The sequence below is a fragment of the Ziziphus jujuba genome, chromosome 12, assembly GCF_031755915.1.
Source record: "Ziziphus jujuba cultivar Dongzao chromosome 12, ASM3175591v1".
Classification (NCBI taxonomy): domain Eukaryota; kingdom Viridiplantae; phylum Streptophyta; class Magnoliopsida; order Rosales; family Rhamnaceae; genus Ziziphus; species Ziziphus jujuba.
Genome location: NC_083390.1, coordinates 2,031,602 through 2,049,574, shown reverse-complemented (window position 1 = coordinate 2,049,574; position 17,973 = coordinate 2,031,602). Strand labels below are relative to the sequence as shown.

General features: G+C 36.2%; 5 protein-coding genes across 7 annotated transcripts in view; all 5 read left to right on the top strand.

Annotated features, from left to right (window-relative positions):
• LOC132800324 (putative disease resistance RPP13-like protein 1) overlaps positions 1-17,971 on the top strand; it is a 54,729-nt gene extending 36,758 nt beyond the window's left edge. The window contains exons 1-2 of one of the 2 annotated variants that reach the window (XM_060813735.1): positions 10,508-14,843; positions 14,946-17,971. In XM_060813735.1, the coding sequence (XP_060669718.1) occupies positions 14,519-14,843; positions 14,946-17,410 (2,790 nt within the window). In that variant the 5' untranslated portion in view covers positions 10,508-14,518 and the 3' untranslated portion in view covers positions 17,411-17,971. Of the gene's footprint in view, positions 1-10,507 lie in introns of those variants that run through there. The other variant, XM_060813734.1, reaches the window with a different exon arrangement.
• LOC132800119 (putative disease resistance RPP13-like protein 1) lies at positions 857-3,980 on the top strand. Of its 2 annotated transcripts, none has more exons than XM_060813107.1 (3): positions 857-2,022; positions 2,499-2,741; positions 3,067-3,980. In XM_060813107.1, exons 2-3 carry the CDS (start codon positions 2,666-2,668, stop codon positions 3,414-3,416), a joined length of 426 nt encoding a protein of 141 aa, XP_060669090.1. In that variant the 5' UTR covers positions 857-2,022; positions 2,499-2,665; the 3' UTR covers positions 3,417-3,980. The 2 variants fall into 2 exon arrangements, with proteins under 2 accessions (XP_060669090.1, XP_060669089.1); XM_060813106.1 differs by having other exon boundaries at positions 2,456-2,741.
• LOC132800325 (putative disease resistance RPP13-like protein 1) lies at positions 7,225-8,671 on the top strand. The gene is made up of 2 exons (XM_060813736.1): positions 7,225-7,451; positions 7,885-8,671. Exons 1-2 carry the CDS (start codon positions 7,395-7,397, stop codon positions 8,095-8,097), a joined length of 270 nt encoding a protein of 89 aa, XP_060669719.1. The 5' UTR covers positions 7,225-7,394; the 3' UTR covers positions 8,098-8,671.
• On the top strand, positions 8,709-10,574 carry LOC125418653 (putative disease resistance protein RGA1). The gene is made up of 5 exons (XM_060813510.1): positions 8,709-8,989; positions 9,271-9,322; positions 9,518-9,601; positions 9,872-10,065; positions 10,151-10,574. Exons 1-5 carry the CDS (start codon positions 8,709-8,711, stop codon positions 10,572-10,574), a joined length of 1,035 nt encoding a protein of 344 aa, XP_060669493.1.
• Positions 10,890-11,432, top strand: LOC112493197 (putative disease resistance protein At3g14460). The gene has a single exon (XM_048462712.2). It carries the CDS (start codon positions 10,890-10,892, stop codon positions 11,430-11,432), a length of 543 nt encoding a protein of 180 aa, XP_048318669.2.
• Positions 17,972-17,973: the final 2 nt, after the last annotated feature.

The following is a 17,973-nucleotide window of genomic DNA, read 5'->3' as shown; positions in this document are numbered from 1 at the left end:
TAATTTTTGTATTGGTATGTAAGCATATACAAGAATTGTAAAAGCAGTGTATATGATATATATATATATATATAAATTTTTTTTTGGGGCTTATTTACGTTTCATAACCAAGAAAGGTATTAATCATTAGGACTTACAGATGCAGAATGCATGTCACATCTTACCCTATTGTATGAGGTTAAAAAATCTAATTTTTTAAAGTCAGATTTGAGAATCCATTTCAATAATTAAATGATATAAAATAATGTTTAACATAACAAGGATTGGACCAACAGAAGCACGACTTTTTATGAATTGTTTTTCATATATATAGTGAGTGCGAAAGAAAACAGTATTGGTCACGTTTTAGTTAATTAAAAAATTTACTCTCACACAAACAAACGAGGAAAAATAATAACATATATGTTTCGAAAAATGCCAAAAACTTGAAGGTATTTGCACTAAGAATATTTAATCATGTTTTAACTTTTTCCTCCAAGTCCATCATTTAATTTGAGCTTGTATTCTGTTGGATTCTCTTATTTTAAAGGAAATTTGAAAGCATCATTCTGTTAACTAAAAGGGGACTGAGTTTCAATTTTTACTTGTTAAAATTTTTATTTATTTATTTTTTAAAACAAATGTGAGACCATTTACAAGATTCATGCACCCTTCTTTTTGAATTTCCGTATTTATAAAATCCTTAAACTATATAAATTATATTAATTAGGTCTCTAAATTATTTTTTTTAATTATTTTTTTTTATGACAGTTAAGTTCCTAAAATAATTAAAACTGTACTGTACACGGGAAGGACAAAATTAAAATTCAATCAAATTCCATCAAATATCTACAAAAGGTCAGGTGGTCAATTCAATAAGGATATTGAAGGTCATTTGCGCTTATGATTTTCACGTTCCTTCAAATCTCCTAAAACCTCTGCAACACTGGTAGAAATTTTGATCTTATCCACTTCCATGACTTCTGAGAATAGGGTTTTGCACAAGTAACGATCTTATCCACTGATATTTGAGTTTTTTATCCCAAGAAAATGGAATTTTTTAATTATCTTTCATTTTCCCCTCTTTATGAAAAATTGCAGTGAGGAAGGTTATGCTGGATACATTTTCAACTCTTACTCTGTTTTCCTTCTTAAATGCCAACAGAATAAGTACTAGTATTAGTTCACAGTTCTGTAAAAGATCTTGAAGAGGGCCTTTTTTTTGGGGTAAAAATAATTGCATCAAGCAACCAAGACTACCCCAAGCGGGGATTACAAGGAAGCCAAAGCCTCTGCCTCCTCAGCTGTCAAAATATTCAAGATCCCTTGAGGAAGCTTAATTACAAGACAGGCGTCAAAGAACAAATCTTTTTTGTAAATTGAAAGAAAATTTAGCCATAGAATCTGCCAACTTGTTGGCTTCCTAACATCCCAATCTAACTTAATCTAACTTCCAGTCCCTTACTTTGTCGAGTGCCTTGAATGCATTAGCGTTGCAGAGTTTAGTGATTTGAAGGAGCGTGAGAATGATGGATGCAAATGACCTTCAATACCCTTGTCGAGGGCCACCTGACTTTCACGTGCATCTTCTGCTAATCAATTGGATGAAAAGTTAATTTTGTCCTTGCGGCGAACAGTTTGACAGTTTGAATGGGTTTAGGGATTAAATTGTCACGGAAAATACTTTGGACTTAACTGATTCTTTTGCTGAAAATAGTTTAGGGACTTAACTTATTCAATGCGTATAGTTTAGGGATTTGGCATGATATTATTCCAAAAAAAATAAAGAAAAAAATAGTCCGAGGCCGATACCTGCAATGTCCGAGGCCGCAGGTGTTTTTGTCCTTCCAAGTTGGAATGATGTTGGATTCTGTTACTGTCACTGTGAAGGAAGCTGGAAGGCCAGAGTTGAGGATCTCTAATTTTCATCCGACTTCTCAGCCACTTCTACACTAACAGTGACCTCAAATTCTATCAACCCCTTTGATGGCAACGACGCAGATAGCTGAAGTTCATCCACTAAATCCAATAGCCCTTAGTATGGTAAGGTTTCATTTTCTCCTTGGTTTCTGTGTTTGATATTCTTAGATGAATCCCGGTTTTGTAACTTGCTAGTGAATTCCATGTTTCTCTGTATATCATGGTTGAAGAATGTCAAACACAAAACACAAATTAAAAACTTTGTTTTTCAATCGATAAACTAATACAAGTTGAAATTTTCCTCCTAATAGTTGTGTTTCAAATAGTTGAGGTACACCACGATGACCATCCAAATCGTTGACTTACGAAACCCAACTGCCCATCTGTAGTATGATAAGACACAAAAACTAAGAAAAAAACAAATCAATCCATTGAGTTGTAATAGCAAATCAAATGCTACTGGTTTTCTCTCTGCATTGCCATTTGCTTTGTGTTTTCAATCTCTCCCTGCTGTGCACATTCATTCTGAAGACAAACATGGCTGCGGAATTGGCAGGTAAATGTCTTCCTTCTGCTATCTTTGATATTCTGTTTGATAGGCTGGCTTGTGGTGATGTGGTGGACTGCCTGCGAGGAAACAAACTCAGTGATCAGCTCATCAACAATTTGAAGACCGTTCTATCGGCTGTTGATGCCGTGCTTGATGATGCAGAGGAGAAGCAAATCACAAATCCAAATGTCAAGCAGTGGCTGGACGAGCTTGTAGATGCTTGATATCCTGGATGAGACTGCAACTCATGCTTTGCAATCCAAGATGGAACTTGGATCAGGAACAAAATCGAGTAAGTTACTTAACTTCATTTCCACTTCTTTCAATATGAATAGCGAACGAGATGTGAAGAACAAGCTGGAGCTGGTTCTTGAAAGGTTGAAATTTTTTGAAGAACGGCTGAAGGTAGCAATAAGGTGTCAGTTATTCCAATAGTAGGTATGGGTGGTGTTGGCAAAACCTCCGTTCCTGAATCAGTGTACAATGATGACAAAGTTGACAAGCAATTTAAGCTTAAATCATGTGTTTGTGTTTCTGATAACTTTGATATTTATAAGGTAACAAAAACAATCCTTTGTGCAGTGACTAAACCCTCTATCATTCTTATGATAATACAGATTTAGATTCACTTCAAACTACGTCAAAAGAGAGGTTGACGGAAAGGAAATTCTTGATTGTTCTAGAAGGTATGTGGAATGAAAATTATGTCAATTCGGAGAACATGAGTAGACCTTTTAAACATGGGGATCAAGGAAGCATGGTTCTTGTGACAACACGCAATGAAACTGTCGTAAATATCATGCGCACTGCTCCAATATATTGTCTTGAGCACTTAAGAGATGAAGATTGTTGGCAACTGTTTTACAAGCATGCATTTGACAACGAAGATTTAAATGCATATCCAGACTTGGTAACAATTAGTAGAAGAGTTTTTGAAAAGTGCAAGGGCTTGCCCTCAGCCGGTTAGCCGTGGAAACACTTGGAGGCCTCTTGTGCTATAGACTAGATGTTGTAAATGGAAAAGAATATCAGTGAATGAGATTCGGGATTTTTCAGATAATACGAGCAATATTCTACCAGCTTTGAGGTTAAGTTACATTGTCTTCCTTCACGCCTAAAGGCAGCAAATGGTCTTATTATGGATGAAAGAAAATCTTCTGCAACAAGCAAGGAGAAATAAGAGAATGGATGATAGAAGAGATGAATGTTTTAATGAGTTGGTGTCTAGGTCATTTTTTTAAAGATTGAATAGTGCAAAAGATTCTTGCTTTGTCATGCATAATCTTGTTCATGAGTTAGCCAAATATGTATCCAGGGAATATTGTTTTACATTTGAAGAGGGCAACTACAAGGAAGATATGATGAAGGTGCGTCACCTAGTTGTTTCAACGTCTGTTTCCTTGAAGAGGTTTAATTCTATTCTGATGCAACTTGCTTGCATACGTTTTTACCATTGTCTGAATATTCATTTTGCAACTTAACTAATTAATTAGTGAATAATATTATATTGAAGTTGAGGTGTTTGAGAGTATTATCATTGCTTGCTTGTGAAAATTTGAAGCAATCGTCTAAATTGATTGGTGAACTAAAGCTTCTTTGCTTCCTTGACCTCTCTAGAACTTCAATCAAATGTTTGCCAGAATCTGTGAGTATGTTATACAATCTTCAAGGATTAAATTTTTCTCGGTGTAATTACCTCATTGAGTTTTCTAAAGATATGCATCATCCATTTTGACATCAGTCAAAGTGGAAGGTTATGGAGATGCCAAGTCAAATAAGTAAATGGACAAATCTCCAAGTGTTGAGTACTTCCATTGTGGGAAAAGATAACGGGCCAAAATACGAGAATTGAGAGAACTTTCAGATCTCCATGGAGAACTTTCACTTAAGAATTGAGAGAATGTTGCAAGTGCCAAGGATCCATCAGAAGCCAAGTTGGCTGACAAGAACTATCTTGAAGCATTGTGTTTGTCTTGGAAAGGCTATTCTAATGACTCAAAACATGTCAGAGAAATACTTGAAGAGCTATTGCGTCCCACAAACTTGAAAATTCTTTCCTTTTTTATGGATATGGAGGTGCAACATTTCCAAATTGGTTGGGGGATCGTTCATTCTGCAACATATTAATTATAAGAATTGAGAACTGTAAGTTCTGCAACTGTTTACCACCACTTGGACAGCTACCCTCCCTCAAAACTCGTTATATTTATGGACTTAAGTGGAGTGGTGACTGTGGGTGCTGAGTTTTATGGGGTTTAGTGCATCTAATTCTATGAGAAAGCCATTTGCATCACTGGAATTCTTAAGTTTCAGGGAGATGTTACATGGGAAGAATGTTTTCAATTGAAGTTGAAATCGCTTTGAATATCTGTTAAATCCAAGTTGTAGATGTCAAACTTTAAGACAATTGGATATTGCTGCTCTCAAGCTTGCTTGCCAGTTCCTGTTGGACCATATAACAAGTAACCTCGTTTCCAAGCTTTCTCAGTTTTCTTGGGGTATTCCTTCTCATTCATGAACTTGTCCAAATCCTCCAGAAAATCCTTCTCGACCTTGGAATCTATTGCAAGGCTCTTGAAAGTTATTGGGTGATTAAGATAGACTTCTTCATAGCACCAAGTTCCTCCATCACCACTGTTGAAATTCGCTGTTTTTCTCTCTTCTCTGATGGCCGTTGCTTTTCTAATATGTATGGAAAGTATCATCCAAATACTTTGTCTTTTGTGTTTCTTGTGAAAACTCAGCTCAAAGTATCCCACTTTTGATCTCAGAGAGGAGTTGAGATCCCCCATGTTTTGATTATATATTTTCATTGCTGCTTGAACTTGTGTGGTGAACAATGTCCATTTGAATTCTACATTCTCAAAAAATTAAAAAACTTTTCATTTGTGTCTATATTAATCGCTAAATTTGCTTCCTTCTTGCTCTTTTTTACTTTTAACTCTTCTTACGTATGGGTTTGATTTAGAACCTAAGTAGATTTCTGAAGTCAAAAATTTGTTTCATGCAATAGCCTTGAAATTCCTCTACAGCGACAGTAAGTTGGGAAGAGAAACATCGAGAAAGGGTTTTCACAATGGAGAAGAGAGAGCTGTGGAGTTGCGGGGGTAAGAAGTCTCTCACAATGCTCTGGATAAGCATTACTGAAGCTGCAAGAGAAGCTGCTGTGGAAAGAATTGCTTACGCATTGACCATTTGTTTGGATCATATTAGAATTTTGACAAAGTGAAATGAAAAGGGTTTTGAAGAAAAACGGTTTTCTTGTATTGTTTGTTTGAGAAATAAGTTTAGAGAAACTAAACTTAGCCTGCTTTCTCTTTCTGCAAATGAAGTGAATCTTCGCTTTGAACCGTTTTGTTAAGTAGTGTTCGGAGCTTCTTTTTAGATTATTCCAAACTGGAGTGAATAGACCAATTTACTCTGGAAATTATATCCTTTCTGAGCATGAAAATGTTGAGGGATTGACCACATCTATTTGTCCTATATGAGGAAAGTTAGGTGAAACTTCTCAAGGCCCACAGCTAAGGACCTACAATTCTTGCCATGCCTGCAAAAAGGAATTTCCAGTTTCTTACACCAAAATTTTCAGCTTCGGTTTGCCTTTCTAGGTATCCAATAAATACATTTTTGTAAGCAAGGTTAGCAGAATTTTAAACGCTATGTAACATTTATGTATATATATTTATTTTGTTCAGTAAAAACGTTCAAAAGATCTAAAGCATTTTACATTGGAAAAACTTGAATTACTCGATATTTGTTTTTTTCTTCATAACTTTGCAACCTTGGAGCATGTTCAGTGATGTACTAAAAGAACTATTTTTCTGATTTAAAAAATATAATTTATTTTATAATGTAACAGTTTTTTAAAAAAGAAAATAGTTTTTCCACCAGATTTCTTTTTGTGCGATTATTCGGTTGATATTTACATTTAAAAGACCCTAAGGATTGAAATAGTGAATCTTAACTATTTTTTTCCTCTTCTGTAACTGCCTAATTAGTAATTTCATATTATGATCATCATATCACATATCCTCATCTACTAAGATATTAATATAAACAGAGAAAATTAAGAAGAAAACCCAAGTTTAAAATTTTCCTTTGGATCAATAGATTAATACAAGTTGAAAGTATTCCTTCTAATAATTGTGTTTCTTTATGGTTTATAAAATCCACGTCCTCCTTCTTCACAATATCCTAATTTCGAATTCCAAACAATCAATTTCTTTCTTTGTATGGAATTTTGATGACCGGAGAGACGAAACGGGGCTGTTTGGTAAAAGGGCAACGAAGTGAAGAAAGCTTGATGGATGAATGAGAAGAGATGAGCCAGCTTTAGGGAAGGGTGATGAAGGATAAGAGAACAGTCGGATGAAGAAAAGAAAGAAATAACATAAAATAAAAAAAAGTAAAAATATTTAATTTGGATATAAAGGTATTTTGGAATTATTAAAAATTGAAAGGATAGAAAAAAAAAAAGATAGCAAATGAAACGGTAAAAATTGTGAAGCTCATCCCTAAAGGGGCATTGGGCCAAATTCCCCAATTTGAAAGCATCATTCTTTTAACCAAAAGGATCCTGAGTTTCAAGCTTTACTTGTTAAAAAAATTTATTTATTTATCTTTTTAAACAAATGTTAGACCATTTATAAGATTCATGTACTCTTCTTTTTTAATTTCTATTAAAAAAAAAGAGAAAGAAAAAATAGTCCTATACTTAATATTTTTCTAGAAGTTAATGACAAATATGAACCCGACCCGATACCTGCGAGGTCTGAAGCCGCAGGTATTTTTGTCATTTCAAGTTGGAATGGTGTTGGATTCTGTTACTGTCACTGTGAAGGAAGCTTGAAGGCCTTGAAAGAGAGAGTTGAGGATCTCTAATTTTCATCCAACTTCTCAACCACTTCTACACTAACAATGACCTCAACTTCTATCAACCCCTTTGATGGTAAAGACCCAGATAGTTGAAGTCCATCCACTAAATCCAATAGCCCTTAGAATGGTAAGGTTTCATTTTTTCCTTAGTTTCTGTGTTTGATACTCTTAGGTGAATCCCAGTTTTGTAACTTGCTAGTGCGTTCCATGTTCTCTATATATCATGGTTGTAGAATGTCAAACACAAAACACGAATTAAACACTTTGTTTTTGCATCGATAAACTTTGTTTTGCATCGATAAACTAATACAAGTTGAAATTTTCCTCCTAATAGTTGTGTTTCAAATAGTTGAGGTACACCACGATGACCATCCAAACCATTGAATTACAAAGTCCAACTACCCATTTGTGGTATGATAAGTAAGACACAAAAACTAAGTAAGAAAACCAAATCAATCCATTGAGTTGTAATAGCAAATCAAATGCTAGTGGTTTTCTCTTTGCATTGCCATTTGCTTTCTGTTTTCAATCTCTCACTGCTGTGCATATTCATTCTGAAGACAAACATGGCTGCCGAATTGGTAGGTGAAGCTCTTCTTTCTGCTATCTTTGATGTTCTGTTTGATAGACTGGCTTGTGGTGATGTGGTGGATTGCCTGTGTGGAAAGAAACTCGGGGACAAGCTCATAAACAATTTGAAGACTCTTCTATCGGCTGTTGATGCCGTGCTTGATGATGCAGAGGAGAAGCAAATCACAAATCCAAATGTCTAGCAGTGGCTGGACGAGCTTATAGATGCTTCCTATGATGCAAATGATCTCTTGGATGAAACTACAACTCATGCTTTGCAATCCAAGATCGAAGTTGGATAAAAAACAAAATCAAGTAAGTTATTGAACTTCATTTCAACTTCTTTCAATTTGAATAATGAACGAGATGTGAAGAACAAGCTGGAGCTGGTTCTTGGAAGGTTGAAATTTCTTGAAGAACGGATGATGTAGCAATAAGGTCCGTAATTCCAATAATAGGTATGGGTGGTGTTTGCAAAACCACCCTTGCTGAATCAGTGTACAATGATCACAAAGTTGACAAGCAATTTAAGCTCAAATCATGGATTTATTTTTCTGTTAAGTTTGATATTTGTAAGATAACAAAAAGAATCCTTTGTGCATGACTAAGTCCCTCTATCATTCTTATGATAATACTTAGATTGACTTCAAACTACGTTGAAAGAGAGGTTGATGGAAAGTGAATTCTTGATTGTTCTAGACAATATGTGGAATGAAAATTATGTTAATTGGGAGAACATGAGTAGACTTTTAAATATGGGGCTCAATGAAGCAAGATTCCTATGACAACACGCAATAAAACTGCCGCACATATCATGCACATTGCTCCCATCTATTATCTTGAGCACTTAAGAGATGAAGATTGTTGGCAACTGTTTGCCAAGCATGCATTTGACAACGAAGATTTAAATGCATATCCAGACTTGGTAACAATTGGTAGAAGAGTTTCTGAAAAGTGCAAGGGCTTGCCCTTAGCTGTAAAAACACTTGGAGGTGTCTTGTGCTATAGACTAGATGTTGCAAAATGGAAAAGAATATCAGTGAAGGAGATTCGGCATTTCTTAGATAATGAGAGCAATATTCTACCAGCTTTGAGGTTAAGTTACCATTGTCTTCCTTCACACCTAAAGCGGTGCTTTGCTTTCTGTTCAATATTCCCCAAGGACTACAAATTTCAAAGGTAGCAAATGGTCTTATCATGGATGAAAGAAAATCTTTTGCAACGAGCAAGGAGAAATAAGAGAATGGAAGATATAGGAGATGAATGTTTTAATGAGTTGGTGTCTAGATTTTTTTTTTCCAAAGATCGAGTAGTGCACAAGAATCTTGCTTCGTCATGCATAATCTTGTTTATGAGTTGGCCAAATATGTATTCAGGGAATATTGTTTTACATTTGAAGAGGCCAACTCCAAGGAAGACATGATGAAGGTGCGCCATCTAGTTGTTTCAATGTCTATTACCTTGAAGAGGTTTAATTCTATTTCTGAAGCAGCTTGCTTGCATACCTTTTTACCATTATCTGAATATTCATTTTGAACCTTAACTAATGAATTAGTGAATAATATTATATTGAAGTTGAGGTATTTCAGAGCATTATCATTGCTTTGTTGTGAAAATTTGAAGCACATGTCTGAATTGATTGGTGAACTAAAGCTTCTTCCCTTCCCTGACCTCTCTAGAACTTCAATCGAAAGTTTGCCAGAACCTGTATGTTATACAATCTTTTTAAGTATTAAATTTTTCTAGGTGTAGTTACCTCATTGAGTTTTCTAAAGATATGCATCATCTCATTAACTTGCGACATTTTGATATCAGTGAAAGTGATAAGGATATGGAGATGCTGAGTCAAATAAATAAACTGACAAATCTCCAAACATTGAGCACTTCCATTGTGGGAAAAGATAACGGGACCAAAATACTAGGATTGAGAGAGCTTTCAGATTTCCATGGAGAGAACTTTCACTTGAGAATTTACAGAAGGTTGCAAGTGTTAAGGATGCATCAGAAACTGAATTGGTGGACAAGAATTGTCTTGAAGCATTATGTTTGTCTTGGAAAGGCCATACTAATGATTCAAAACATGACAGAGAAATACTTAAAGAGCTATTGCCTTGCACAAACTTGAAAATTCTTTCCATTTATGGATATGGAGGTAGAACATGCCCAAATTGGTTAGGGGATCCTTCATTCTGCAACATATTAATTATAAGACTTGACAATTGTAAGTTCTGCAACTGTTTACCACTATTCGGACAGCTACCCTCCCTCAAAACTCTCTATATTTACGGACTTATGTGAAGTGCTGAGTGACGGTGCTGAGTTTTATGGGTTCAGTGCATCTAATTCCATGAGAAAGCTATTTGCATCACTGGAATTCTTAAGTTTCAGTGAGATGTTAGCATGGGAAGAATGGTCTTCAATTGAAGCTGAAGATGGTGAAGTTTTCCCTAGGCTTCAGCAAACTGAAATATATATCTGTGGCAGGCTAAATACTGCTGATTTGCCTCACACCGTTCCATGTTCAGCTAAGCTTATACTTGATGGAAGCAAGGTTCTAGTTTCATCACTCCCAAGGACTTCAGCTATCCAAGACTTGAAGTTAGACAAGTGTGAAGAACCACAGCTGCAGCAACCTAACCAACAGTGGAATCACATAGAATTGACGGATGTCATGGTGTAGAATCATTGGTAGAAGCATTAAGAGAGAGCCAAACTTCTTGTCTTCAAAAGCTATATATTAGTAAATGTTCCATGCCTATATCCTTGCCTGCAGGATGTCTGCCAACTACCTTGACAGAACTAGAAATCGAGGACTGTGAGAAATTAAAATTCCTATTTCACCGCTCGCTCAAAACATTCCTTCAAAATGTTTTAATATCAAACAGTTGTGTTAAAACATTTGTCTTCTTTCCCCTGGATTTCTTTCCTAGCCTCAAAATTCCTTATATTGAAAGGTGTGAACATCTAGAATCTCGACAGTGTCGAATGGACTGCTATGTTAGAACCTCGAGTCTCTAGTCACTTGCAAATTGTGAACTGCCCCAATTTCATATATTTTTCTGAAAGAGGTTTCCATGCCCCCAGTCTGGCTGGTTTTGCAGTTGGAGCCTACAAGAAGCTAGAGGTGCTGCCTGAGGAAATGTCTAACCTCTTTCCATCTTTGAAAACCCTGTACATCTCATTTTGCCAAGAGCTGGAGTCATTTCCTGAGGGTGGTTTACCCTCTAATCTGATTAAACTTGAAGTTTTAAACTGCTGTAAACTCATTGCAAACAGAAAGAAGTGGAATTTGCAAAAACTCCATGCTCTTAAACAGTTAATAATTAGAGATGAATTTGGAGGTGCTGGTGTGGAATCGTTTCCAGAGGATGGTTTGCTGCCTTCCACTCTTACTGTTCTTAACATCTCTGGAATTGCAAGTCTTGAGAGGGTGAAAATAAAGGGCCTTCAACAAATCAGCTCTCTTCAATGTCTAGGAATCAAGTCATGCCCTCAATTAAGAAATCTGCCAGAAGAGAGATTCTTTAAGTATCTATAAATGTCCAATCTTGGAAGAAAGGTGCAAGAGGGATAAACGGGAAGACTGGAATAAGATTTCTCACATCCCCACCATTTATATCAACCTTGAGCCCGTTTCATGGGTTATGTGCCTCAGCCTCATTGTCGTAGATAGTGTATTTTTGTATCTTTTAACCCCTTTTAGTGCAGATATTTTGGAAAGATTTCATTGTCATAGCCTCGTTGTAAAGATTTTTACTATTTTATCTGACCAGGGTCTGGAGTTTGAATCCTCCCATCTCTGATATCAAATAAGAAAAACAAGGGAAAAAAAAATTAAAATATACCTAAACATTTTACCTGCACACAGATTCCCTTTTTTTTCCTCCATTGCAAAAACAGAGGAGTGTCTGTTTCTGCTTCAGTGCTCTGCTTTTACCGTCTCTCTTCTGCCTTTTATTTTGATGTAAAATACTTCCCTTGCTCTTTGTGACTCCTCTTATGTCTTGCTGGAAATTACCAAATGTCTTCACTTTTCTGCCATATATGTTCCTTCTGCTAAGCCATTTTAATATGTTATTTTTTTTCTTTTCAAGATCTACAATTCAATATGTTTGATGGTTAAGAAACTTCTCTTCAGGTTTTAGTTTAATAGATGTGGTTGTTACTTTTGGTTTTTAATATCCAGGATAGTCCTAAATGTTTTACGCGTATACATGAATAAAATTGTATTAGATAGTCCAATATTTTATATATATGTATACACACACCCACACACACACACACACACGAATAGGAATGTATTTTCTTTTTTTTTCCCCCAAACAAAGTAGAATATGCATGTTGATCCTCTAAATTATTGTGTTTGCAAGATCTTTTTCTCTGTTTGCTATGCTATGTTGAGCTGATTGCATTGGCTCCACATTCTCTCTTCTCCACGGCATGAGTAAATTCCATCCATGAAATTCAGCTGTCCTGACAGTGTTATAATTATTATATCCTTGTGTTTGGGTTTGTCTTAACATTTGATCATCTGGTGGATCCTAGTTTTGTAACTATAGAGTTATCTAAGTCCATGGTTACAATTATTGCTCGGCTAGACATCCTAATAAGCAAAAAATCTGGGATGGATGTCGCTTTGAATATCTGTTAAATCCAAGTTGTAGATGTCAAACTTTAAGACAATTGGATATGGCTACTATCAAGCTTGTCTTGCCAGTTCCTGTTGGACCATATAACTAGCAGCCTCTTTTCCAAGCTTTCCCAGTTTTCTTGTAGTATTCCTTCCCATTCATGAAAGTTGTCCAAGTCCTCTAAAAAATCCTTCTTGGTCTTGGAATCTATTTCAAGACTCTTGAAAGTTATTGGGTGATTAAGATGGACTTCTTCAAAGCACCAAGTTCCTCCACTAGCACTGTAGAAATTCACTGTTTTTCTCTCTTCTCTAATGGCCATTGTTTTTTCTAATATCCATGGAAAGTATGATCCAAATACCTTGTCTTATTGTGTTTCTTGTGAAAACTCTGCTCAAAGTAGCCCACATCTGATCTCAGAGAGGAGTTGAGATCCCCCATGTTTTGATTATTTATTTACGTTTCTGCTTGAACTTGTGTGGTGGCCAATATCTGTATTAGCCGCTAAATTTGCTTCCTTCTTGCTCTTTTTGACTTTTACTCTGCTTACTGATGGTTTTGATTTAGAACCTAAGTAGATTTCTGAAGCCTCAAAATTTGTTTTATGCAATAGCCTTGAAATTCCTCTACAACAACAGTAAGTTGGGAAGAGAAACATCGAGAAAGGGTTTTCACAGCGGAGAAGAGAAACATGTGGAGGTGGGGGGGTAAGAAGTTTCTTACGACGCTCTGGATGAGCATTACTGAAGTTGCAAGAGAAGCTGCGCGGAAGGATTTGCTTTTGCATTGACCATTTGTTTGGATCATATTAGAATTTTGACAAAGTGAAAAGAAAAAGGTTTTGAAGAAAAAAGATTTTCTTCACTTTGAACAAAACTTGAGTTTACAGAAACTAAACTTAGCCTGCTTTCTCTTTCTGAAAATGAAATGAATCTTCACTTTGAACTTTTTATGTTAGTGTTTGGAGCTTCTTTTTAGATTATTCCGAATTGGAGTGCATAGACCACTCGGAAAATTATATCCTTTCTGAGTATGAAATTGTTGGGAGATTGACCACACCTTTTTGTCCTATATGAGGAAAGTTAGGTGAAACTTCGCAAGGCCCACAGTAAAGGACCTACAATTATTGCCATGCCTGGAAAAAAGAAATTTCCAGTTTCTCAAATCAAAATTTTCAGCTTCTGTTTGCCTTTCTCAGTGTCCAATAAATACATATTTGTATGCAAGCTTAGCAGAACTTTAAAAGCAATGTAACATTTATATATTTATTTATTTATTTTGTTCAGGAAAAAAGTTCAAAAGATATAAAGCATTTTCCATTGGAAAAACGTAAGTTACACGATATTTGGTTTTTGGTTTATAACTTTGCAATTTTGGAGCATGATCTGTAATGTACTAAAAGAACTATTTTTCTGATTTAAAAAACAGAATTTATTTTATCATGTAACAAATTTTAAAACCAGAAAACAGTTTTTCCACCAGATTTCTTTTTGTGTGATTCTCCTGTTGATATTTACATTTAGAAGACCCCAAGGATTAAAATGGTGATTTTTTACTATTTATTTATTTTATTTTATTTTTTGTTCCTCTTCCGTAATGGCCAAATTAGTGTTTTCATATTATGGTCATCATATCACATATCACCTTCTACTAGGATATTAATATAAAACAGAGAAAATTAAGAAGAAAATCCAAGTTTAAAACTTTATTTTAGATCAATAGATTAATACAAGTTGAAAGGTTCCTTCTAATAGTTGTGTTTCTTTGTGTTTTATGAAAAATTATTCGCCTTGTGAGGTCCACCACAATGACTGATCCAACCAATGAGCTGATCCGAAGTCCACCCACCAATTGTTGTGTATGAAGTAAAGCGAAAAACTAGAAGCAACTCAATAGGTTGACTTTAGCCGACCAGATCTAGCGCTCTGTTCTCTCCATTGCCATTTGCTTTCTTTGATCAATCTCTTTGTGGATTGCAAATTCTGAAGTAAACATGGCTGTTGAATTGGTGGGTGGGGCTCTTCTTTCTGCTACCCTCCAGGTGGTGTTTGATAGGCTGGCTCGTCGTGAGGTGGTGGACTACCTGCGGGGAAAGAAACTCAGTGATCAGCTGACCAACAATTTGAAGACTGTCCTATCAGCTGTTAATTCTGTGCTCGATGACGCAGCGGTGAAGCAAAACACCAACCCAAACATCAAGCAGTGGCTGGACGAGCTTGAAAATGTTTCTTACGATGCAGACGATCTGTTGGATGAGATTGAAACTCATGCTTTGCAATCTAGATTAAAAGCTGAATCAACAAAGTCGTCCAAAGCAAGTAAGTTATTCAAACATTCTATTTCCATTTCTGTCCGTTCATATGATCGAGATATGAAGAAAAAGCTGGAGGAGATTCTTCAAAGGTTGAAATTTCTTGAAGAACGAATATATGTGCTTGGTCTTATAAAGGGTGTTGGCGAAAAACCATCACCAAGACCACCGACCACATCTTTGACAGAAGAATCTGAGGTCTACGGTAGAGATGCTGATAAGGAGGCCATAATCAAGTTGTTGCTTACAGATGATGATCATGAGGGTAGGAATAAGGTGTCTGTGATTCCAATAGTAGGCATGGGTGGCATTGGCAAAACCACCCTTGCTCAATCAGTATACAACGATCATGCAGTTGAGAAGCACTTTAACTTCAAATCATGGGTTTGTGTTTCTGAAGAGTTTGACATTTGCAAGGTAACGAAGACAGTCCTCTGTGCTATAACTAAGTCTCATTCTCATTCTTATGATGACTCAAACTTGGATTTGCTTCAAACTAAGTTGAAAGAGGGGCTAACCGGAAAAAAATTCTTAATTGTTTTAGACGATGTGTGGAATGAGGATTATATTGATTGGAAGAAAATGTGTACACCTTTTAATTATGGGGCTCAAGGATGTAAGATTATTGTAACAACACGCAATGAAAAAGTTGCAGACATCACAGGCACTATTCCAACTCATTATCATCTTGAGCACTTGAAAGATGAAGATTGCTGGAAACTGTTTGAAAAGCATGCATTTGACAAAATTAGAGATTCTGGTGTATGTCAAGTTCTGGAAAAAATTGGTCGAGGAATTGCCAAGAAATGCAATGGCTTGCCCTTAGCTGCAAAATCACTTGGAGGCCTCTTGCGCTCTAAAGAAGATATCAATGAATGGGAAAGAGTATTAAAGAGTGAGATTTGGGATCTTTCATATAAAGAGACTAAAATTCTACCAGCTTTGTTGTTAAGCTACAACTACCTTCCATCACACCTAAAGCGATGTTTTGCTTTTTGTTCAATGTTCCCCAAGGACTATGAATTCCAGAAGCATGAATTGGTTTTATTGTGGATGGCAGAAAATCTTTTGCGTCAATCAAAAAGAGATAAGAGAATGGAAGATATAGGTGATGAATATTTTAACGAGTTAGTGTTAACATCATTTTTCCAAAGATCAAGTAAAGTTAGTGTATCTTCCTCGAAATACGCATTTGAAGTGGAAAAATCTTTCTTTGTGATGCATGATCTTGTTCATGATTTAGCGAGATATGTATCCGGGGAATATTGTTTTGCATTAGAAGATGGCAACTCAAATGAAAAGGCATTGAGGGTGCGTCATCTAGGTGTTGCAACATTTGTTTCCTCACAGAGATTTGGTACTATTTCTGAATCAATTCATTTGCGCACACTTTTACCATTAGACATTTATTCATTTTGCAACTTATTCAATGAAGTAGTGAACAACGTAATTTTGAAGTTGAGCTGTTTGAGAGTATTATCATTGTTTGGTTGTATAAATTTGAGGCAGTTAAGTGAATCAATTGGTAAACTAAAGCATCTTCGTTTCCTTAATCTCTCTCAAACTTCAATCAAAAGATTGCCCAATTCTATGTGTAAGTTGTACAATTTACAAATTTTAAATTTATCAATGTGTCATGAACTCATTGAGTTGCCTGAAGATATGCATCATCTTATCAACTTGAGGCATCTTGATATCAGTCATTGTTTTAATTTAGTAGAGATGCCAAGACAACTGAATAAATTGAAGAGTCTCCAGACGTTGAGATATTTTGTTGTGGGAAAAGATAATAAGACCAAGATAGGAGAGTTGAGGGAGCTTTCAGATCTCCATGGAGAACTTCACATTAGAAATTTACAGAATGTCCCAAGTGCTGAGGATGCATTGGAAGCCAAGTTGATGGACAAAAACAATCTTGAGGCGTTGCAGTTGCTTTGGAATGGCAATTCTAATGATTCAAATCATGACGAAGAAGTACTTAAAAATCTATTGCCTCACACGAATTTGAAAATGCTTTGCATATATGGATATGGAGGTCCTTCATTCCCAAACTGGTTAGGTGATGTATCATTCTGCAATACAGTCTATATACAACTTGGCGAGTGTAAATATTGCAAGTGCTTGCCACCACTTGGACAGCTACCCTTCCTCAAAACTTTGTATATTGTCGGACTTAGTGGAGTGGTGACTGTGGGTGCAGAGTTTTATGGGATTAATGGTTCTAATTCTGTGAGAAAGGCATTTGCATCACTGAAATTTTTGCGTTTCTGTAATTTGGCAGCCTGGGAAGAATGGTGTTCAGTTGGAGTTGACGATGGTGAAATCTTCCCTAAACTCCAAGAACTTGAAATAGTTAGGTGTGACAGGTTAAGGTCTGTTGATTGGCCTGTAAACCTGCCATGTCTAACAAAGCTTCAAATTAAATGTTCTAGCAGTGGCAGTGAGGTTCTTGTTTCATCACTCCCAAGGACTCCGGCTATCCGTCACTTGAATTTAAGCAAGTGTGAACAACTAGAGGTACGGGGATTGCCACAAACAGTGGAAACGATTAGGTTGGAGGATGTAGAGGTGTAGAATCATTGATGAAGGCATTAAGAGAGAGCCAAACTTGTAGTCTTCAAAGCCTATGTATCCATCATTGTTCTTTGCCTATATCCTTGCCTACAGGGTGTCTCCCTGCTACCCTGACAAAACTGCGAATCAATAATTGTGAGAAATTAGAATTCCCAATGCACCATGACTCACTCAAAACGTCTCTTCAAAGGTTTCCATATCAAAAAGTTGCGGGGGTTCACTTATATTCTTTCCCCTGGATTTCTTTCCCAGCCTCAATTATCTCTGTTTTGAAGAGTGTGAAAATCTAGAATCTCTGATAGTCTCAGATGGGCTGCCATACTAGCATGGCCTAATATGTCTATCTTCTCTGTGGATCGAACGTTGCCTCAAGTTCATATCTTTTCCTAATGGCGGATTGCATGCTCCCAATTTAACTCGTCTTTCAGTTCGAGATTGCAAGAAATTAAAGGAGTTGCCTGAGCAAATGGCTAAACTCCTTCCATCTCTGAAACATTTGTGGATCGCTGATTGTCCAGAGGTGGAGTCATTTCCTGAAGGTGGTCTACCCTCTAATCTGTGTT

Excerpts from the sequence above, each read along its gene's own strand:
- LOC132800119 (XM_060813107.1), top strand. The coding sequence starts at position 2,666 with ATGCTTGATATCCTGGATGAGACTGCAACTCATGCTTTGCAATCCAAG. Across the intron at positions 2,742-3,066 it reads TGGATCAGGAACAAAATCGA|ATTTAGATTCACTTCAAACT; the intron begins GTAAGTTACTTA and ends ATGATAATACAG.
- LOC132800325 (XM_060813736.1), top strand. The coding sequence starts at position 7,395 with ATGGTAAAGACCCAGATAGTTGAAGTCCATCCACTAAATCCAATAGCC. Across the intron at positions 7,452-7,884 it reads ATCCAATAGCCCTTAGAATG|ACAAACATGGCTGCCGAATT; the intron begins GTAAGGTTTCAT and ends TTCATTCTGAAG.
- LOC125418653 (XM_060813510.1), top strand. The coding sequence starts at position 8,709 with ATGCACATTGCTCCCATCTATTATCTTGAGCACTTAAGAGATGAAGAT. Across the intron at positions 9,323-9,517 it reads CCAAGGAAGACATGATGAAG|CACATGTCTGAATTGATTGG; the intron begins GTGCGCCATCTA and ends GAAAATTTGAAG. Across the intron at positions 9,602-9,871 it reads TCGAAAGTTTGCCAGAACCT|AAGGTTGCAAGTGTTAAGGA; the intron begins GTATGTTATACA and ends GAGAATTTACAG.
- LOC112493197 (XM_048462712.2), top strand. The coding sequence starts at position 10,890 with ATGTTAGAACCTCGAGTCTCTAGTCACTTGCAAATTGTGAACTGCCCC.